Here is a 23,278-nt window from a genome sequence, read left to right on the forward strand (position 1 = left end):
TAAAAAAATCCATATTTATTAATTGAATTTAAATTTCACCATCTGCCATGATGGGATGTGAACCCATGTCCCCAGAGAATTAGCCTGGGCTTTACTCAGCCAGTGACATTACCACTACACCACTCACTCCCCCTGTATGAGTAGTGCAAAACAGAACCACACAGATCAGCAGAAATCTCGAACTCTCTCCCCGCAGCAAGCTGTTGAGGTTGGTGGTCAATTGAAAATTTTGCAACTGAGACGGATAGATTTTTGATTGGCTGGAATATTCAGGGTTACAGAACTAAAGCAGGTAAATCGGGTTAAGGTGGAGATTAGCCATAGTCTAACTGAATGGTGGAACAGTCACGAGGGGATAAATTGCCTTCTCCTGTTCCTATGTTTCTTGACCAGGATTGGCTGAGTTCGACAATATCAGTTAAGGCAGTGGAAGGGTTGCTACAACAGCCCCTCAGTGTCTCTTACCCCACCCCACCCTCTCTCTAGAAAAGTGGTGAGGGAAAATCAAACACCGTTTACATTCCTGATCATGATCCATTGACTTTCTACTGCAAAGTCGATAGGCATGGACGTCAGGTTAATACGGGAACAGCCTCTCCCTCTCTGTCTCCCACCTTCGAGGTTTACGTACTCAATTAGGATTACTTCAGTGAAGATCCTGGATAGGAAGCCTGTGCCAGCTTGAACTGATTGGCAGCATCCACCTTTCTGAGGCAACAGACTGAGGTTGTGAGGAGCCCACGTATCCAGCGCTCTTGTATAGTATCCAAGCTGACACTGCAGCGGCGTGCTGGGGGAGGTTCGGCAATTTCAAACGGGACACAAAGTAAGAAGAGCTCATCATCTCTATTTGAGCGGATGTGGCGGTGACAGTAGATTCTGTGCCAGGGAATTTTTTTTTTGTTTCATGGGATGTGGGCATCATTGGCCAGGCCAGCATTTATTGTCCATCCCGAATTTCCCATGAGAAGGTGGTGGTGAGCTGCCTTCTTGAACCACTGCTGTCCATGTGGGGTAGGTATACCAACTATTAGGAAGGGAGTCCCAAGATTTTGACCCAGCGACAGTGAAGGAACGGCCATATAGTTCCAAGTCAGGATGGCGTGTGACTTGGTCGGGAACTTGCAGGTGGTGGTGTTCCCATGCATTTACTGCCCTTGTCCTTCTAGTTGGTAGAGGTCACGGGTTTGGAAAGTGCTGCTTGAGTAGCCTTGGTGCGTTGCTGCAGTGCATCTTGTATATGGTACACACTGCTGCAACTGTGCATCAGTGGTGGAGGGAGTGAATGTTTGTGGATGGGGTGCCAATCAAGCAGATTGCTTTGTCCTGGATGGTGTTGAGTTTCTTGAGTGTTGTTGGAGCTGCACCCATCCAGGCAAGTGGAGAGTATTCCACCACACTCCTGACTTGTGCCTTGTAGAAGGTGGATAGGCTTTGGAGAGTCAGGAGGTGAGTTACTCACCTCAGGATTCCTAGCCTCTGACTTGCTGTTGTAGCCACAGTATTTATATGGCTACTCCAGTTCAGTTTCTGGTCAACCCCCAGGATGTTGATAGTGGGGGATTCAGCGATCGTAATGCCATTGAATGTAAAGGGGAGATGGTTAGATTCTCTCTTGTTGGAGATGGCACGAATGTTACTTGCCACTTATCAGTCCAAGCCTGGATATTGTCCAGGTCTTGCTGCATTGCTACACGGACTGCTTCAGTATCTGAGGAGTCGCGAATGGTGCTGAACATTGTGCAATCATCAGCGAACATCCACACTTCTGACCTTATGACTGAAGGAAGGTCATTGATGAATGGTGGATTCATGGAGCACAGAAAGAGCCCATTCGGCCCATCATGCCCGTACTGGTTCCTAATCAATCACACCTGCACTTCCCTCATAGCCCTGCAAATTTCTCAAGTAGTTATCTAATTCCCTTTCGAAAGCTACTATTGAATCTGCTTCCCTTCCAGGCAGTGTCTTCCAGATAATAACTTGAAGCAGGAAGGAGAAATTGCGGGTAAATGGAGACAGAGCGGGGGGTGGGGGGGAAAGGGGGGTGTGGGACTAACTGGATTGCTCCTCGAAAGAGCTAGCACTGATGCTCGCTGGGCCGAATGGCCTCCTGTGCTATACTATGATTTCATGATAAAAACTCACTGGGTAAAAATAATTCTCATCTCCCCTCTGGCTCTTTTGCCAATTATCATAAATCTGTGTGCTCTGGTTACCAACCTGGTTACCAGTGGAAACAGCTTCTCCTTATTTACTCGATCAAATCCTGCCTCGTAATTTTAACTAATTTGGAACGATATGTGGACAAGAATCAACCCCTTGAGCCACAATGCGGAGGATCAAGCGATGATTGGTGCCAATAAAATGAAAATTTTCTTGATCTCCAAGAATGTTTACCTGGAAATGGTCCATTCAGGCTCAATTTTGGAGATGGTGGGATCTTCGGTGTAGTTGTACTTCACGTTGGGGTTTAACAGTTGAGCTTTGTTGATGTGGACTTTGATGGAAGCCGGGCCTGTTCCCTTTGTGGAGGCAGATGTCACACAGATAATCTCTCCTGAAGTTCTCCTAAAGACAAGAACCAAGATAAGAAACAGCATCACTAAGATGCAACGTGACGGCACGAGGGTGAACATTCGAGCAATGCACAGGAATGCACTGCCTGAAAGGGTGGCAGATGCAGATTCAACAGAACTTCCAATAGGAAACTGGATAAATACTTGAAAAGGGAAATTATGCTGTGCTAGATAAAACCTGACTTTGTAAATGACCAGGGCCTCACTAATAAATAATCTTAGCTATATATTCTACGTTTACCTTTTGAATTGGCAAATGCCGCTATCCCCAATGTAAGCCTTCACCGAACTGCCAGCATCGAGATGCACCCCCATAATCGTGACTTGACTGCCTCCAGACACAGGTCCCTGGGAAGGTATCACCTTGTTAAACCTCGGAGTCTTGGGGGTGAAAAAAAAAGGGTTGATCTTATTACCAAATTAATGCACCGTCTGTAGGGGCGGGTACACAAAGGAAAGAGAGAGAATGTGCATGTGTGAGAGACAGTGAAAAAGACAGATGTGTACAAGCGAGTAAGAGAACGTATGCAAGAGAGAGAGCACGAGCACAGAGCAGAAGCAAGACAGAGAGCACACAGGAGAGGGTCAGAGCATGAACGAGAATGAATGATACGCAGGCACACTTATAGAAAGAACGATCTTGCATTTCTTTAGAATCTTTCATGACCTCAGGACATCCCAAAGTGCTTTACAGCAAACGAGGTACTTTTGAAGTGTCGTCACTGTTGTAATGTAGGGAAATAGACAAAGCAAATTCGCACAAACAACAATATGATAATCTGTTTTAGTGACATGGGTTTAGGGCTAAATATTGACACAGGATACAGGGGAGAACTCCCCTTTTGTTCTTTGAATAGTGCCAGGGGATCTTTTACATCCTACTGACAGGTCAGAAGGGGGCCTTGGTTCAATGTCTCATCCAAAGATGGCACCTCCGACAGTGCAGCACTCCCTCAGTACCGCACTGGGAATGGCAGCCTAGATTTGTGTGCGCAACTCTCAAATGGGGCTTGAACCCATGACCTTCTGACTCAAGAGTTGAGAGTGCAACACGTATTGCCAAGACAAACCAACTCGACATCAACATGGACCTTCTAGGTTGGAATCACTCAGTGCTCCGCCACGCACCACACTCACACATTCAACGATTCATGTCATTCTTTAGGTAGGTGAGACAGATAGAGGGCCAATGTTGGTGGAATTGCACAAACTGCAGTCAACATACAGTAACCTCACTGAAAGAAAGGGAGCAAAGGAATTCAAAGACTCGCCCTAAAGTTTCTCTTTTGGACTCTTACCACGAAGGTGAAGGGTTCGGTCGAGATTGCTCTGTACTCATCATCGCAATTCACAACGCAAACCTCCACGAATCCTTTTCTTGCTGTTTGAGGCACAGCTGGCTCCATATCGCACACAATCCTGCAGATCACAATTGAGGAGCATCCGTTATTGTTTCCAGCATAGCATCGCATCCAAAAAAGCAATCGTTCAACTGCTGCTCAGCCGAATCGTACTGAAAGCACCGGCACCCGTTTCGCCAAACCCCCATCCACCCTCCCTCCTAGTTTTCAATGCTTTTCCTTTCCAATGTTTCAAGCTACCCAACGTTGTACACATACCCCATTTTCCCCACTTCCCCTTTCTTTAAAAATTGGATACAGGAATGTTGTGCTTCAAAAGATGAGGGATGTGGTGCTGGGAAATGGAAACATTCCCATTTCAGCCACTCAGTGTTGGCATTAATACTCCCAGGGCAGGTACAGCACGGGGTTAGATACAGAGTAAAGCTCCCTCTACACTGTCCCCATCAAACACTCCCAGGACAGGTACAGCACGAGGTTAGATACAGAGTAAAGCTCCCTCTACACTGTCCCCATCAAACACTCCCAGGACAGGTACAGCTCGGGGGTTAGATACAGAGTAAAGCTCCCTCTACACTGTCCCCATCAAACACTCCCAGGACAGGTACAGCACTGGGATAAAAAAGAAAAAAGAAAAATGAAAGAAAAAAAAACGAGGTTAGATACAGAGTAAAACTCCCTCTGCACTGTCCGCATCAAACGCTCCCAGGGCAGGTACAACACGGGGTTAGATACAATATAAAAGGGCCCTGGGGTATAAAGGCCACCTTAAAAAAAAGAGGGAAAAAAAGGGGTTAGATACAGAGTAAAGCTCCATCTGCACTGTCCCCATCAAACACTCCCAGGACAGGTACAGCATGGCGTTAGATACAGAGTAAAGCTCCCTCTACACTGTCCCCTTCAAACACTCCCAGGACAGGTTTAGCACGGGCTAGACACAGAATAAAGCTCCTTCGAGACTGATGCATAATGTATCTGAATCTCATTCTCAGAGACATGCCACTGCTATAATTAATAGGATCTTTTCCAATTTTCTGCACAGGGTTTCCTTGACCTCCAAGTGAGATTGCCAAACAGTGCTGAATTAGGGGTTGCTTTGTGTTAGTCTATATTTGGGTGGAAGCCGATTGACAGTGTCTAAATTTATTTCATGCGAGACCCCTTTATCATCAGCTGACAGATTCACATCAGTCTGGGCTGGATTCAAATGCAGCTTCTAGGGGCTGATTTTCACTTTCATTCCATCCACTTTCTTTTTGAAGTTGGCCCTGAGACAATCTTCAGAGGGAGGAAGATTTTGAGCAGGATTTTTGCACCATTTTAATTTTTATCTGGCATGACACTAACACCATTCCCAGTGGCGGGAAATCACAAATAGCCCGTGTTGGCACTAGTGAGTGCAGACTGAGCACTTCCTATCCTTCTCTCCCACCTCCAAAGTCACAGCAAGTCAGTGTTCAAACAAACGATCCATTGAATTTACTCCTATATCAATCCTTTCCAATACTTTCATTTTCAGCAGCTCAGAGGGTGACCCAGGTCATTTTCAAGTTGGCAGGCAGTGAATAGTGGTGTGCCACAAGGATCAGTGCTGGGGCCTCAGCTGTTTACAATCTATATTAATGACTTAGATGAAGAGACAGAGAGTAATGTATCTACATTTTCTGATGACACTAAAGTAAACACTGGGGAGGACACAAAGAGGCTGCAAAGAGATCACAACAGGTTGAGTGAGTGGGTAACAAGATGGCAGATGGAGTATAATGTGGGGAAGTGTAAAATTATGCACTTTGGTCATAAGAATAGAAAAGCCGAATATTTTTTAAAAGGTGTGCAACTTGTGAGTGTCGACGTTCAAAGAGACTTGGGTGTGCTTGTACAAGGAACGCATAAAGTTAACATGCAGGTACATGCAACTGGGAAGGCAAATGACATGTTGGCCTTTATGACAAAGGGATTGGAGTACAGGAATAAGGAAGTATTGCTACAATTGTACAGGGTTTTGGTGAGACCACATCTGGAATACTTTGTGTAGTTTTGGTCTCCACATTTGAAAAAGGATATACTTGCATTGGAGGCAGTGCAGCGTAGGTTCACTAGATTGGTCCCTGGAATGAGCGGGTTGGCCTATGATGAGAGACTAAGTAAATTGGGCCTGTATTCTCTGGAGATTAGAAGAACGAGAGGTGATCTCATTGAAACATCTAAGATTCTAAAGGGGCTGGACAGGGTAGACACAGATCATTTCCGTTGGTCAGGGAATCTAAAACACGGGGGCACAGTCTCAGGATAAGGCGCTGATCATTTAGGACTGAGATGAGGAGAAATTACTTCCCTCAAAGGGTTGTGAATCTTTGGAATTCTCTACCCCAGAGGGTTGTGGATGCTCCATCGTTGAATACATTAAGGATAGGATAGATAGATTTTTGGTCTCTCAGGGAATCAAGGGATATGGCGAGTGGGCATGAAAGTGGAATTGAAGCCCAAGATCAGCCATGACCGTATTGAATGGCGGAGCAAGCTCGATGGGCCATATGGTCTACTCCTAATTCTCGTGTTCTTGTGTTCCCACAAGCCTCAGCTCAAGCCACTCTTTGACTCATGAAAGACACACCATCCATTTTTTCCTCTGTCCTTCCCCCTTTGATATTCGTCCGTGAAGCCTCCACTAGACCTCTTTCCAAATCGAGTGGCTTGGATTGGAAAACTCGGAGAAAGATAATGCTCCAATGCACTGTGCCCTGATACTGGCCCTTGCCAAGCATTTGCCTCATTCCGTCAGGCCTTAGGAATACAACACTAGCCAGTCGTTTCATGACACTCCAGGGCAGTGTTGACGGCTGACCAGGCAGCTGGGCTCATTAATAGGGTCTGGAGGAATTGATCCATTACTGGGGGTAGAATGGGATTTTCTTCTACAAATCAGTGCCCCCAACAAGTACATTGATGATGCAGGCTGACACAATGGGAAGGTTACCGGCATGCTTTGCCAGTAAGCTGCATAGTTTTCATAGGTTAATTTCCAACATTATCCCTACGAGTCCCTATGCCTTGGTTCTTGTGCCTATATCGCTTTGAAATTAAATTGGGTCCCGAGAGGGAACGATTGAGCATCCCAATATTGAGCCAACAGAAAATATACCTGACCGGGTACAGAACAAATGAGCACAACCAATTAAGATTGGCACCCAAGCCTCCCAATCTTGGTCTCATTCAATCTGATTGAGGGGCAAGTACTGTGGCTTGAGGGATTGCATGTAACATGTTTCTACACACTTACTGCTCAGCGCTGATGTACTCCTCTGGAATGGGGATGCACCGGACTCGTCCAACATGCACCCCATCACGGATTTCAGAGAACATCAAGCCCAGATTCACTCCAGTAATCGTCAACCTGGTTCCTCCTTCCTTGGGCCCAGTTGCAGGTACCAACTGTAAATAGAAAGAGAAATAGAAACAGCATTGAGAATCTAACCAAAGTGTAAGTGAACTTTTGCTGAGCGCTCTACATATGACTATTCCTTCCATCTGCACTATTGCGGCACCTCCAAGTTGCATCATTCCTAAACAGTCCCCCCTCTGGCGGATAATGGAACCAGGAGGATAATCAAGAGCACTATTATTTCAGCTCCGGCAAGTGTAGGAAGGTCACGCCCCGAGCACGGTAAGGAAGATCTAGCTGTGCAGGACAGGGTGCGAAGCAAATAAAACATGTTTAAAAAAAATTCCCCAGCAGGAAACAGAATACAAGGGCCATTAATTCCAGAATCATTGTGAGGAATCTGGTGGAAGGTTTTGAAGGGTAGGCGAGGTGGGTCAGTGGTCTTCACATCATCAAAGATACAAAATAAGACAATGGGCTGGATTTTACGTCGGGCGGATGGGAGCTGGCCAGTGATCGGTCGCACCCCGGCGAGGCAAGGGTGGTCGTGTGGAGGGAAGGTGGTTGGGGGGGGGGGGGGTGGGGTGGTGTGCTTCTCGGGTCCTAGGGATGGTTGGGGAAGCGAGGGCAGCCCTCAATCAGGCACCCTGTGCCCGTTTGTCAGGGCCCAACCCCGGGGCGCTGAGACCGCCAGCTTTCACTGGGTGGCTTTTCCCGGCTCCAGGATGTCTGCTTGCCATGGGGAAAATCCCCGTGGAGGTGGGCGAAGGTCCTTAAGTGGCTGTTAAGTGGCCACTTAAGGGCCTTGATTGGCCTGGGGCAGGCGGCCCATTTCTCACCTTCCCCGCCCAACGTAAAGTGGGGCGGAGGCGGGAGCGGGTCAGGAAGGCCTCCCGGTGCCTCCTGCTCAATTTTACGTTAGCCCGCTGGGGTGGTGTAAAATTCCAGCCAATGTCTCACGGAAGGCTTGACAATGCAAAATTCCAGGTGGATAATTGGAATCATTTGAAACTCCTCTAATTAACAAAGCTTTTTCCGCCCAGTGCTCCCACCGATCATTCTGAAAAAAAAAAATCAACGCAAAGTCCAATTTTCACCTCATGCAATGACACAAATAAACTTGAGACAGATGCAAAGTGATTGGGTCATTACGTCAACACATTTTCCCGTCCAACTAGAGGAAACAGCTGGTGGAAGAGGCAAAACATCAATGACCCAGAATCGGACATGTTCGCAGCAAGCTATAGGGTCAGAATTATTTGCACCTCACTGTAATTCTGCTTTTGACACCATGGAAAAGATGTCCTCGGTCTTTCAGTTCAACTGGGGAAGCACATTTCTCTTGGAAATTCTGATGTACTAGTGTAGAAAACAGCCCAGGAGATGAGGGCAATTCGGGTTCAGATTAATTCATTGACATGCCCTGCGTCCTCATTGGACTCCAGACTTAACTACCCCAACACTCTCTTGGCTGGCCTCCCAACGTTCACCCTCCATAAACTTCAGCTCACCCAAAGCTCCACTGTCCGTATCCTAACGCACACCAAGCCCCGTTCGCCCATCACCCCTGTGCTCGCTGACCTATAATGACTGCCATTTGAGCAACTCCTTGATTTTAAAATTCACATTCTTTTCTTCAAATCCCTCCAAGGCCTCACTAATTTCTGTAACCTCCTCCAGCCCTACAACATTCTCAATGCTCCTCCAATTCTGGCATTTTGCATATGCCCGATTTTAATTGCTTCCTCATTGGTGGCCATGCCTTCAGCTGCGAAGGCGCTAAACTTGAATTCCCTCCCTTAAACTCTTTGTATCTCTGTCTCACTCTCCTCCTTGAAGACGTCCCTTAAAATCTACCTCTTTGATCACGCTTTTGGTCACTTGTCCTATATCTCCTTATGTGGTTCGGCATTAATTTTGTTTGACAAAATTTGGGGCGGCACAGTGGCGCAGTGGTTAGCACCGCAGCCTCACAGCTCCAGGGACCCGGGTTCGATTCTGGGTACTGCCTGTGTGGAGTTTGCAAGTTCTCCCTGTGTCTGCGTGGGTTTTCTCCGGGTGCTCCGGTTTCCTCCCACAAGCCAAAAGACTTGCAGGTTGATAGGTAAATTGGCCATTATAAATTGTCACTAGTATAGGTAAGTGGTAGGGAAATATAGGGACAGGTGGGGATGTTTGGTAGGAATATGGGATTAGTGTAGGATTAATATAAATGGGTGGTTGATGGTCGGCACAGACTCGGTGGGCGAAGGGCCTGTTCAGTGCTGTATCTCTAATCTCATAATCTAATCTAATGCTCCTGTGAAGCATCTTGGGACATTTCACTATGTTAAAGACACTATAATAAATGCATGTTGTTGTTACGGTTTGGTGCTGCCTAGCCGTATCCCTTTGTCTCGGATTCTCCATATGAAGGAATCCCTAAATGCGGTTAATACCATGAACAGACGAAACAATATGGACTTGGGAACATAGGAACAGGAGTGAACCATTTAGCCCCCAACAAAACCATGGCTGATCTGTGACGTAATGCCACATACCCGTCTTTGCCCCATATCCCTTAATACCTTTGGTTAACAAAATTCTATCAATCTCAGATTTAAAATTAACAATTGGTCCAGCATCAATTGTTGTTTGCGGAAGAGGGTTCCAAACTTCTGTCACCATTTGTATGTCGAAGTGTTTCCTAATTTCACGCCTGAAAAATCTGTCTCTAATTTTTAGACTATGTCCTTAGACTTGGACTCCCCAACCAGTAGAAATAGTTCCTCTCCATCTACCCTACCTGTTTGTCTAATATCTTGAAAATTTTGATCAAATCACCCCTTAACCTTCTAAATTCCAGAGAATACAACCATAGTTTGTGTAATCTCTCCTTGTAATTTAATCCTTGGAGTCCAGGTATCATTATGGTAAATCTACACTGCGCTTCCTCCAAGACCCATTTATCCTTCCTGAGATGTGGTGCCCCTTGTATTCTAGTCCTCTATATATGAAGGCCAGCATTCCATTAGCCTTTTTGATTATTTTCTGTATCTGTCCATGACATTTTAATAATCTGTGTACCTGGATCCTCCAAGTCTCTTTGGACATCCACTGTTTCCAGCTTTTCACCATTAGAATGTGCCTGTTCTATTCTGTTTAGGTCCAAAGTGGATAACCTCACAATTGCCGACATTGAAATCCATTTGCCACCATCTTATGCAAAACATAATAAAATTCTGACACTTGCACATTGCAACAACAAAAATGCACTGCACAAGGAGTGTGTCAAGAGTCGGCTGATATGTACATCGCTGGCAGTCTGATGAAACAGAAAGAAAATTCACTGAGCGCAGCTTCAATCAGAGCACGGAGCCAGGCTGGCTGAAAACCTGCATTCTTGATTGAGGCTCAAAGACTCTCTCAGACAAAGCGAGATGCTTCATTCACTGCCAGCTTCAAGCTCCCAGGCTGGCCTGAGACGAACAGCATATCTTGCAAATTATTCTTTTTAAAAAAAAAGAACAAAAAGGATTGTTGGCAGCAAAACTGATGTTTCCCCAAAAAGACTCAATGGGTAGTCGAGGGGGCGGGGGGGGGGGGGGGGGGGGGGGTGAAACGTGGCAGGACTGGGCGATGCAGTTAGTTGGACAGTGGCTTTTCATCTTTGGTACCTGGGTTAAAAGCAAGCCAGACTGCCAGCATCAAAGATTCTCCCGAGATCAGAAGATCACAAGATAAAACAAGACGAGGAAGGTCATGCAGTTCCCATCGAAGCTCATCCTTTCAGACAGAACCCCACAATTACATGTCCTCTTCCCTTCATCCATTCCGATCTTTGGAATTTGATTCTTCCTTAAATTATTAGAGGTTTTTGTTTTAAAAATAAATCACCCAGCTGTATGTAGCTTAACACATCAGCCCATACTGACCTGGTGCATCACAAAAGAAGCATGTTGACACACAGCACAAATCAGGCTCAGAGACAGCAATCTTACTCAGGGAGGTGCCTACAAAGACACAGATACGACAGGAGCTTTCTCTACATGCTACATGATGAGCCGAGCCTCCTGTAATTGCTGAGCAGTCAGATCTGGATGGTGCAAGGGCTCATTACCACAAATGACATGAAATCTAGGGGAGCAAATCTAATCTGACGACAGTCAGTAATGCAAGAAACAAGTCTGTTGCAAATCGGAATGCTTGTTGAAACTGTGCAAGACCATAATTGCGTTAACGAGTCAGGAATAACTATTGTTTCATGGAATTGGTCAACTGACATAGCCCTTTCACCTTTGTACGATAGAGTTTACTGCTTGGTGTAATGTCTGAAAATGTATAAGCTTAATTAGAAATTCTTTTTTTCTTTGGCCTCCTTGTCTCGAGAAACAATGGGTAAGCGCCTGGAGGTGGTCAGTGGTTTGTGAAGCAGCGCCTGGAGTGGCTATAAAGGCCAATTCTAGAGTGACAGACTCTTCCACAGGTGCTGCAGATAAAATTGGTTGTCGGGGCTGTTACACAGTTGGCTCTCCCCTTGCGCTTCTGTCTTTTTTCCTGCCAACAGCTAAGTCTCTTCGATTTGCCACTCTTTAGCCCCGCCTTTATGGCTGCCCGCCAGCTCTGGTGATCACTGGCAACTGACTCCCACGACTTATGATCAATGTCATAGGACTTCATGTCGCGTTTGCAGACGTCTTTAAAGCGGAGACATGGACGGCCGGTGGGTCTGATACCAGTGACGAATTCGCTGTACAATGTGTCCTTGGGGATCCTGCCATCTTCCATGCGGCTCACATGGCCAAGCCATCTCAAGCGCTGCTGGCTCAGTGGGGTGTATATGCTGGGGAGGTTGGCCGCCTCGAGGACTTCTGCGTTGGAGATATGGTCCTGCCACCTGAGGCCAAGGATTCTCCAGAGGCAGCGAAGATGGAATGAATTGAGACATCGCTCTTGGTTGACATACGTTGTCCAGGCCTCGCTGCCGTAGAGCAAGGTACTGAGGACACAGGCTTGATACACTCGGACTTTTGTGTTCCGTGTCAGTGCACCATTTTCCCACACTCTCTTGGCCAGTCTGTATATAGCAGTGGAAGCCTTTCCCATGCGCTTGTTGATTTCTGCATCTAGAGACAGGTTACTGGTGATAGTTGAGCCTAGGTAGGTGAACTCTTGAACCAATTCCAGAGCGTGGTCGCCGATATTGATGGATGGAGCATTTCTGACGTCCTGTCCCATGATGTTCGTTTTCTTGAGGCTGATGGTTAGGCCAAATTCGTTGCAGGCAGCCGCAAACCTGTCGATGAGACTCTGCAGACACTCTTCAGTGTGCGATGTTAATACAGCATCGTCATCAAAGAGGAATTCTCTGGTGAGGACCTTCCGTACTTTGGTCTTCGCTCTTAGACGGGCAAGGTTGAACAACCTGCCATCTGATCTTGTGTGGAGGAAAATTCCTTCTTCTGAAGACTTGAACGATTTTGAGAGCAGCAGGGAGAAGATGATCCCAGTGTCGGTGCGAGAACACAGCCCTGTTTCACACCACTCAGGATAGGAAAGGGGTCTGATGAGGCACCGCTATGCTGAATTGTGCCTTTCATATTGTCATGGAATGAGGTGATGATACTTAGTCGCTTTGGTGGACATCCGATCTTTGATAGTAGTCTGGAGAGACCACGTCTGCTGACGAGGTCAAAGGCTTTGGCGAGATCTATGAAAGCAACGTAGAGGGGCATCTGTTTTTCGCGGCATTTCTCCTGTATCTGACGAAGGGAGAACAGCATGTCAATGGTGGATCTCTCTGCTCGAAAGCCACACTGTGCCTCAGGGTAGACATGCTCAGCCAGCTTCTGAAGCCTGTTTAAAGCAACTCGAGCGAAGACTTTCCCCACTATGCTGAGCAGGGAGATTCCACAGTAGTTGTTGCTGTCACCGCGGTCACCCTTGTTCTTATAGAGGGTGATGATATTGGCAACCTATCACAACCTCTGCATCACCAACTCGTTCTTTCATACTAAACCCTGTCACCAGGTTTCATGGAGGCACCCAAGATCACGTCGTTGGCACCAGCTGGACCTCATCGTCACAAGGCGAGCCTCTTTAAACAGCTTTCAAATCATACGCAGCTTCCACAGTGCGGACTGTGACACCGACCACCCCCTGGTGTGCAGCAAGGTTAGACTCAAACCAAAGAAGCTGCATCACTCCAAGCAGAAGGACCACCCGCGCATCAACACTAGCAGAATTTCTTATCCACAGCTGTTACATAAGTTTCTAAATTCACTTGAAAAGGCCCTTCAAAACACTCCCACAGGGAATGCAGAGACCAAGTGGGCCCACTTAGAGACGTCATCTATGACTCAGCAATGACCACCTATGGCAAACGTGAGAAGCAGAAGGCAGACTGGTTTCAATAGCACTTTGAAGAGCTGGAACCTGTCATAGCCGCTAAGTACATTGCACTGCTGAACTACAAGAAAGCCCCTAGCGAGTTATCATCCGTAGCACTTAAAGCAGCCAGAAGCGCTGCACAAAGAACAGCCAGGCGCTGCGCAAATGACTACTGGCAACACCTATGCAGTCATATTCAGCTGGCCTCCGAGACCGGAAACATCAGAGGAATGTATGATGGCATTAAGAGAGCTTTTGGGCCAACCATCAGGAAGATCGCCCCCCGCCTCCTCAAGCCTAAAGCAGGGGACACGATCACTGACCAATGCAAGCAAATGGACCGCTGGATGGAGCACTACCTAGAATTGTACTTCAGGGAAAATGTTGTCACCGTTTGATAAGGTTCCCCATGGCAGGCTGATGGAGAAAGTGAAGTCGCATGGGGTCCAAGGTGTACTAGCTAGATGGATAAAGAACTGGCTGGGCAACAGGAGACAGAGAGTAGCAGTGGAAGGGAGTTTCTCAAAATGGAGACGTGTGACCAGTGGTGTTCCACAGGGATCCGTGCTGGGACCACTGTTGTTTGTGATATACATAAATGATTTGGAGGAAAGTATAGGTGGTCTGATTAGCAAGTTTGCAGACGGCACTAAGATTGGTGGAGTAGCAGATAGTGAAGGGGAATGTCAGAGAATACAGCAGAATATAGATAGATTGGAGAGTTGGGCAGAGAAATGGCAGATGGAGTTCAATCAGGGCAAATGCAAGGTGATGCATTTTGGAAGATCCAATTCAAGAGTGAACTATACAGTAAATGGAAAAGTCCTGGGGAAAATTGATGTACAGAGAGATTTGGGTGTTCAGGTCCATTGTTCCCTGAAGGTGGCAACGCAGGTCAATAGAGTGGTCAAGAAGGCATACGGCATGCTTTCCTTCATCGGACGGGGTATTGAGTACAAGAGTTGGCAGGTCATGTTACAGTTGTATAAGACTTTGGTTCGGCCACATTTAGAATACTGCGTGCAGTTCTGGTCGCCACATTACCAAAAGGATGTAGATGCTTTGGAGAGGGTGTAGAGGAGGTTCACCAGGATGTCGCCTGGTATGGAGGGCGCTAGCTATGAAGAGAGGTTGAGTAGATTAGGATTATTTTCATTAGAAAGATGGAGGTTGAGGGGGGACCTGATTGAGGTGTACAAAATCATGAGAGGTATAGACAGGGTGGATAGCAAGAAGCTTTTTCCCCCAGAGTTGGGGATTCAATTACGAGGGGTCACGAGTTCAAAGTGAAAGGGGAAAAGTTTAGGGGGGATATGCGTGGAAAGTTCTTTACGCAGAGGGTGGTGGGTGCCTGGAACGCGTTGCCAGCGGAGGTGGTAGACACGGGCACGATAGCGTCTTTTAAGATGTATCTAGACAGATACATGAATGGGCAGGAAGCAAAGAGATACAGACCCTTAGAAAATAGGCGACATGTTTAGATAGAGGATCTGGATCGGCGCAGGCTTGGAGGGCCGAAGGGCCTGTTCCTGTGCTGTAATTTTCTTTGTTCTTTGTGACCGCCCTCAACGCAGCCCAGTCTCTGCCAGTCATGGATGAGCTGGACAAACAGCCAACAAAATCGGAACTCAGTGATGCCATTGATTCTCTAGCCAGCGGAAAAGCCCCTGGGAAGGACGGCATTACCCCTGAAATAATCAAGAGTGCCAAGTCTGCTATACTCTCAGCACTCCATGAACCGCTATGCCTGTGCTGGGATGAGGGAGCAATACCACAGGACATGCATGAATTAGAAGTGATTATAAGTAACAGTGCTTTAAAATATTGTTAAAGTAACTATAATATGTGTAAGCTCGGTTAAACATGGTCTGAAGCTGAGTAGGAAAGCATGATGATAAATTTAAGCCAACTTGATGTTAAAAGCAAAATAAAAAAAGCTGAGCCTAGGTTATATTCAAAAACAAGCTCGAAGCAAAAAACAAATCTTGAATTAACTATGAAAAGAATGTAATGGTATGTTTGAAACTAATAGACAATGAAAAACAGAACATTAATTAAGTTACAATTAAAATAGAATGTTTAAAGCTTCTAAGATCTGTTATCACTCGAGTAACTCATGCCTGTTTCAGTGCTGTATCTCTAAATAAAAAATAAACTGTTTGTATGAGGTTCCTAGATAAGGAATAACTAAGTTGCAAGAAAATGGAACAAAATGATACCAGGAGATTAAGCATAACATTTAAAGTTAAAAAAAATGCTTCAACAGAATGAGTGAGATAGCCCAGGCGATTGTCAGTTGCCACGTAGGCTCAAAAGGACAAAAAGGGTATAAACAGAACAGCTATTGAACATGAGAAGCAGCATAAAAATCCAGAGGAAGAGGAGAATCTTCAGTCAACAGAACACAGCAAGAGAAAGATAGACCGCGCCACAGCCACTCAGAAGGCGACCACCGAGGTTCTGAGGGCAGATTGTGACTACCGTCTTTGTTAAATATTACTTCTTTGTACTGGATGTAAACTACTTAATAAATATGCAGTACTTATAACCAATGTATACCTGTACCCAGAGTGGCTTATTCTAGTCACAGTCAAGTCACCCGTGTTGGATTAAACTGAATGCTGAAAGTAGCAGGAAAGCTACACCAGGGAGAAAGTACAATAGTTTTGGGAAAGCCCTGACTAACCTGACCAGGTCTACAAGTGTCAGCATTGCCATGTAGCTCCTAGAATTGTGCAGTCTACAGGGTGTCAGGGTTATAAGCACTCGCACCTCTGAGTCAGAAGATTGGGAATGGATACAAATCCCAATTCAGCTCGACAGCTAAGCTGACACTTCAGTGCACTATTTCAGTCATGCTGCAACATTGGAGGTGCCTTCAGCTGCCTCGACCTTAACCTCTGGAATTCCCTCCCTCCACCTCTCTCTCCTCCTTTAAGACATTCCTTAAAAGGTGCCTCTTAAACGAAGCTTTTATACCAGTCGCCTGCTCTAATAATCTTGTGTGACTTGCTATCAATTCTTGCTCTCCCAGTGTCCTAAGCAACTACCAGATTAACCAGTCATTCATCTCATTTGCTATTTGTGGGATCTTGCTATGTGTTCAATTGCCTACATAACAGTGGCCATAATGCAAAAGTAATTTATTATGTGAAGCACGCTCGGTCATCCTTTGGGTAGAACAAGGTGCCATGTAAATGCAAGCTTTTACAAACTGAGCCAAGTAAGCTTGGCACATACCACGGTCATACTTTCAGTGACACAGCTTTCAATTTATCAGGCCCAAGTCAATGAGCGCTGTGGGGTCCACCTAGATTGTTAATGTTCCCCAACTGCACGGGTGGCGGGTACAACAGATGGGGTGGGGGGGGATTTACACTGGGCAGTTGAACCACACTTGCCCAAAGTGTAACCGACTCCCCTCAGATGCTCTAGACAGTGTCGGACAGACACGCATAGGGACAGACACAGAGACACACGTGTCCCTTCAGGCACCTGTGCCACAGCATCTGTCCCACAAATTAGACCCAGTTAAGAATTTTAAACATGCTTTTTAAAAAAGAAAAATTAAAGGGTAGGAAACAATCGAAATTGAAGAAAGAGAGACAGAGGTAGTGAGAGAGAGATATAAAGAGATAGGAGAGAGATAAAGATGGAGAGAGGTAGAGAGTGAAATACTGAGGGCAGGCAGGGCTTGGAAGCCAGGAGAGAATTGTTCGTCAGATGACAAGCTTCATCTTGTAGCCAGTCCAGTATTCAGGCTGAGGTGCTCTCTCAGATATGGAACCAGTGATCCAATTTATGGACATCTGCTACATCTGGCAGGGGCTGCCGATCAGTTTGGACATGGTGAAGTCCAAAGCCAGGGCTGGATTCCCCAGGCAGATTGCCCTTCCCTCCTGTAACAAATCTCATGTTGTTCTTCCTGTCAGGCGAGATGGCTTCGGTTTATTTGAAGTGTCATGGTTACTGAGATGCATGGTAACGTGATTCATTAAAGAGAATTATTCATAATGGAAAGACAGGTGTAGCTTGACAAAACAAATATTATGACTGATGAGCAGTGCTGTAACGGCCTCGTAATAACAATAATAGTATAATTATAGGTAATTTTACATTGCTTTTAATGCCAAGTATTCATGTGACATACAGCTGTACCCTGCGAGTCAGGCACTGTGCTTGCTATTGTAAGTCTAAACAAGAGGAGACTGGAGCCACTACACTGAAGCATTAATTCCACAAGATAAGGCCCATTTTCCCTATAAGTGGGATATATAGGATGCACTTAACTCCCACTTAACTGTACATCTGTTGAAGGATAGATTGATAGCTCACACTGTAGAGTGCTGAAATTGTTTGCCACAAAATGCATAAGAGGCTGACAAGGTGGAACAGCACAGTGGCGCAGTGGTTAGCACCGCAGCCTCACAGCTCCAGGGACCCGGGTTCGATTCCGGGTACTGCCTGTGTGGAGTTTGCAAGTTCTCCCTGTGTCTGCGTGGGTTTTCTCCGGGTGCTCCGGTTTCCTCCCACAAACCAAAAGACTTGCAGGTTGGTAGGTAAATTGGCCATTATAAATTGTCACTAGTATAGGTAGGTGGTAGGGAAATACAGGGGCAGGTGGGGATGTTTGGTAGGAATATGGGATTAGTGTAGGATTAGTATAAAAATGGGTGGTTGATGGTCGGCACAGACTCGGTGGGCCGAAGGGCCTGTTTCAGTGCTGTATCTCAAAAAAAAAAAAGCACGCTGGGCAAGGGTTAGAATTTCCCCTTTCAACTGCCTTGTCACAAGAATAGTGGATGAACAGAAATCAGGTCCTTCCTCAGAGAAAAACCGAATATATGAGAAAGCGAGCAAGAACGAGAAAGTGGGCGCGAGTACGGGAGAGTGCAGGAGAGAAAGAGAAAGACCCAGAGACAGTCGTAACCTGATGCACCATGTGAGGACAATGAGAGAGAAGCCAATGCAGGTGAACTTTAAGCGTGAGAAGTGGTCAGCTATGGGCAATTCCACACATTGTGTCTCGGACAAAAAACAAAGACATGGCAAAGGGATGATTTGCGAATCTCTTAAAAGCTCCCTAACTAATCAGTTGGTGCTCTCAAATGTACTTATCTTTAGATTTTTTTTGATGAAATATGCCAAATTCACAGACATTAGTGGAAACAAACATTTTTGGCACCAGATTTCTGAAACTTGTTTGAGAGGGGCCATTGAAAGCCAAGGACATGGTCTACTTGAGGCCAGAACCCAGGCTAACACTCCAGTGCTGTACTGAGGGAGGACCGCACTGACGAAGGTGCCTACTTTCTGATGGAATGTTAAATCGAGGGCCCCCATCTGCTCTCAGGTGAATGTAAAGAATCCCATGGCCACTATTCAGAAGAACAGGATGAGTTCTCCCCGGTGTCCTGGCCAATATTTATCCCTCAACCAACATCACAAAAACAGATTATCTGGTCACTCTCACCTTGCTGTTTGTGGGAGCTTGCTGTGTGCAAATTGGCTGCTGTATTTCCTACATTACAACAGTGAGTACACTTCAAATGCACTTCATTGGCTGTAAAGTGCTTTGGGATGTCCTGAGCTTGTGAGCAGAGAAACATAGGAACAGGAGGAGGCAATTAAGCCCCTTGAGCCTGTTCCGCCATTCAGATGGTTGATCTGTGGCATAACTGCACATACCCACCTTTGTCCCATATCCCTCTAGTTAACAAAAATCTATCAATCTCAGATTTAAAATTAACAATTGATTTGGCATCAATTGCCATTTGCGGAAGAGAGTTCCAAATTTCTACCAGCCTTTCTGTGTAGAAGTGTTTCATAATTTCACTCCTAAAGGGCTGCCTCTAATTTTTTGACATGCCCCCTTGTCCTAGACTCCCCAGCCAGCGGAAATAGTTTCTCTCCTTCTACCTTATCCGTCCCCTTAATATCTGCATTCAAATAATCCCATAATCTTTTACATTCCAGGGAATACAACCCTAGTTTGTGTAAACTCTCCTCATAATTTAACCCTTGGAGTCTGGGTTATCTTTTTCTTCTGGAAAGGCTCTATATAAATGCAAGCTTGCCCTTTCTTTGGATTTGCACTCGGGTCCCAGGTATGAGAAGGCACAGTACTTGGGCGAAGAAGTTAATGGCAGTACAAAACAGTTGTGTTTGCAGCACGAAGAATGAATGCTAATCTAAGCTTCTTCCAAACAAATTCAGAGCCAGGGTACTGGATGATGCAGGGTGGTTAAAGTGCAGTGACCTCCCCTCTCTTGGGCTTGTGTTCAAATCTAGTCCAGCCTGGAGATCAAAGTCTCTTGCTCGCAAAAGACTTTGGACAGTACTGTCCAAATTTACTGGTAAAAACTAACAAGTGGAGTTTGCTTGCAAGAGTCATTGTGCATCGGCAAAGGTGAGCCAGTACATATCCACTCCCTCAAAGGCCAGACAAACACAGTAAGAGCCAGATAGTGCAGGTGCCCCCAGCATCAGACACCCCCACAAAGGGTAACCAGAGAGGAAATTGCAGGTACCATCAGGAGACAACAGAATTGTGCGAGGGGGACGTACTCTCCAGACCTGTGGAATGTAGAGACATCCCAGGTCTCTGCACCAGATGGTCTAGTGCAACACCAGATGACAGGTTGAAAATGTTGTGCCAACAACAGAACAACTGCAAACAGGAGACAGCAAGAAGATAAAGCAACGGGCCCGAGGCCTAAAACGGGAAGTACAGAAGCAGAAATTCAGCTTGCTAGCTAATTAGTTTCTAGGGGGGAAAAGTTATAGAATTCTCCCAAGAATCAACTCTCCCCTCAGGTAACTGAATTTATGCAGCTGTCAATGATATGCCCCACTAATCCACGATACCTCCAAACTCTCGGCAAGCTACAACATCCCTCACCTCCAAGGGCAGAAAAATACTCCAAAAACAAGGTTGACATTTAAAACTTCACAATAGAGGCCGGAAGCTGACAGAAAGGAAACTTAAAACATGCCATTCCATCTCTTTTTTTCTCAAAAACAAAATTCACACACAGGGAAGAAAGGAAACAAATAGCATAGAGAGGGATAGTAATTTTTCATTAGAATTAACACGGCATGGGTTTAATTAACTTTATCAGCGTGTGTAGCAGGTTAAAAACCAGCTTCACTCAACTTAGAGATATTATTCTGTTTGTTTACACCTGGTGTCTGAGGAAGGAGCCAAGCCAATTCAAGTACGAATTACCTTCAAATGTGTATTTGATTGACAGGTTTATTTTGAATTAACCCTTGCTTAAATTTCCTTGGTTCTAATCACTTTGAAGTTTTTTTTTTAACCTGTCTTGTTAAAATCAGAATGTCCGTCTGCAATATTCTGAAAAACATATTCAAGCCAGATAACTAGCAGTTGCCTCATAGCAAGGAAAGGAACGCTTGCTGAGGAAGTTACTTACATTATTGTTTAAGATGGTAGCTGCAAACTCTTCATTATTTTCAACTTCAAATCCACAACTACAGTTGACCTCTGCTACAAAACTGTTATGGCAAGTATTTGCTGCTTCTCCCATTTTTCAAGACACCTATTTCCTAATTAATGCCCAAGTTCAGGTCCACTGCAGTGTCAGCTGTTGATCAGTGGGTAGCACTCTCGTCTCAGAGTCAAAAGTTGTGGGTTCAAGTCTCACTCCAAAGGGGCGAGCATATGATCTAAGCTGACACTCCAGTGCAGTACCGAGGGAATGCTGCACTGTGGGAGGTGCCATCGTTCCATGAGACGTGAAACTGAGGTCCTGTCTGCCGTCTTAGGTGGATGTAAAAGATCTGGTGAACTCACCAATATTTACCAGTCCCGCAACATCAAACCAGATTATCTGGTAATTTAACACTGTCGTCTGTGGGAGCTTGCTGTGCGCAAATTGGCTGCCACGTTTCCTACATTACAGCTGTGATTACACTTCAAACCATGCTTCCTTGGCTATAAAGTACTTTGCAGCTGTGAAAGACGCAATAATAAGTGAATCTTTCTTCTTTTTAATGTTGTCCCCGGCTTTCTAAAGACAAGGAGAATGGCAGGACAGCGCATGATAAAACCAGTGCTGACGTGAAAGAAGGACTTGCATTTCTATAGCACCTTTCACAACCTCACAACGCCCCAATGTGTTTTACAACCAATGTAGTATTTTTCGAAGTGTATTCCCTGTTGTGATGGTTCTCTCTTCTTGTTCCCTGGGTGTGCTACAAATTTACCTCTTTGCCTAAGCAACTGAAAACACTCTTGGCAATGTAAAGATCTTGGATTCACTAAACCGAAGCCAAAATTATCCAGTAATAGAAGAACCCCTTGCTGTTTTGGACACGGTTGGAAGGAGAGGGTGGGAGGAAGACAGAAATCAAGAAAGAAATCAAGCAAATCTGCCAAATGCTTCTGCTAAGGAAATGCTAATTTCAGAAATTCTAAGTGCAGAAAGGACTCACTTTTAAACTGTACTGCTGAATCTTTCCTACTTTACAACAGTGATTACCCTTCAAAAAAAGTACTTCAGTGGCTACAAAGAGCTTTGTAACATCCCGAGGAACATGAAAGCTGCTACAGAAATGCAAGTCCTTTGCTTTTCTTTCTAGATAAAAGAATTTGCCATTCGTACTTAGTTCAGAGGTTCCATTAGATACAGTTCATGTCAGTCCAAATAATACACAACACTTCATATTTCCACTGGAGTTGACTGGATTCCACAGTGACACGGCAATGTGCAGGTGAAACTTGGCTATGTTGACCAAACACAGACATGAAAATACTGATAGAAATTGGATCCTTTGGTTTGAGAATCCGACACAAAGGGACGGAGAGTGGGGGCAGGGGGCATAACATGAAGTGGGTGGGGAGTGGGGGACGGGGAGAAGAGAACAGGGATATGTGATCCATCTTCAATTCCATGCAATAAGGATATGGATTGATTGGATGCACTGGAAATTTTGTGTGGTAGAATGGAGTCCTTTAGCAGTCTGCATAATTGTTATGGATGTATTGAGGTCGGGTGGTTATCTTGCATTGAATTCAATGGGGCGGGAATCAGGCTAGTCAACTAGTATAAAAACAAGAAATGCTGGAACCACTCAGCAGGTCTGGCAGCATCTGTGGAAAGAGAAGCAGAGTTAACGTTTCGGATCAGTGACCCTTCTTCGGAACTGACAAATATTAGAAATGTCACAGGTGAAAAGCAAGTGAGGTGGGAGTGGGGCAAGAGATAACAAAGGAGGTGGTGTAGATTGGACAAGGCCACATAGCTGACCAAAAGGTCATGGAGCAAAGGCAAACAATATGACAATGGTGTGTTGAAAGACAAAGCATTAGTACAGATAGGGTGTTAACGGACTGAATATTGAACAGCAGCAAGTGCAAACATGAAAAAAAACAGTGGGTAAGCAAACTGAACAAACCAAGATGAAATGAAATTAATGCAAAAAAAAAGGTTGTAAAAAATGTAAAAAAGAAAAAAAGAAAAAAAAGAAAAAACAACTGAAAATGAAAGTAAAATGGGGGGCTGTCATGCTCTGAAATTATTGAACTCAATGTTCAGTCCGGCAGGCTGTAGTGTGCCTAATCG

General features: G+C 45.4%; 1 protein-coding gene across 1 annotated transcript in view; it reads right to left on the reverse strand.

The window, feature by feature from the left end:
* Positions 1-23,278, reverse strand: part of LOC137380263 (plexin-A1-like) — a 484,672-nt gene that overhangs the window by 86,999 nt on the left and 374,395 nt on the right. The window contains exons 13-16 of the mRNA XM_068052142.1: positions 7,221-7,372; positions 3,878-3,998; positions 2,821-2,960; positions 2,401-2,571 (exon numbers count right to left, since the gene is read on the reverse strand). Of these exons, the coding sequence (XP_067908243.1) occupies positions 2,401-2,571; positions 2,821-2,960; positions 3,878-3,998; positions 7,221-7,372 (584 nt within the window). The remainder of the gene's footprint in view (positions 1-2,400; positions 2,572-2,820; positions 2,961-3,877; positions 3,999-7,220; positions 7,373-23,278) is intronic.

The sequence above is a fragment of the Heterodontus francisci genome, chromosome 19 (assembly GCF_036365525.1).
Source record: "Heterodontus francisci isolate sHetFra1 chromosome 19, sHetFra1.hap1, whole genome shotgun sequence".
Taxonomy (NCBI): domain Eukaryota; kingdom Metazoa; phylum Chordata; class Chondrichthyes; order Heterodontiformes; family Heterodontidae; genus Heterodontus; species Heterodontus francisci.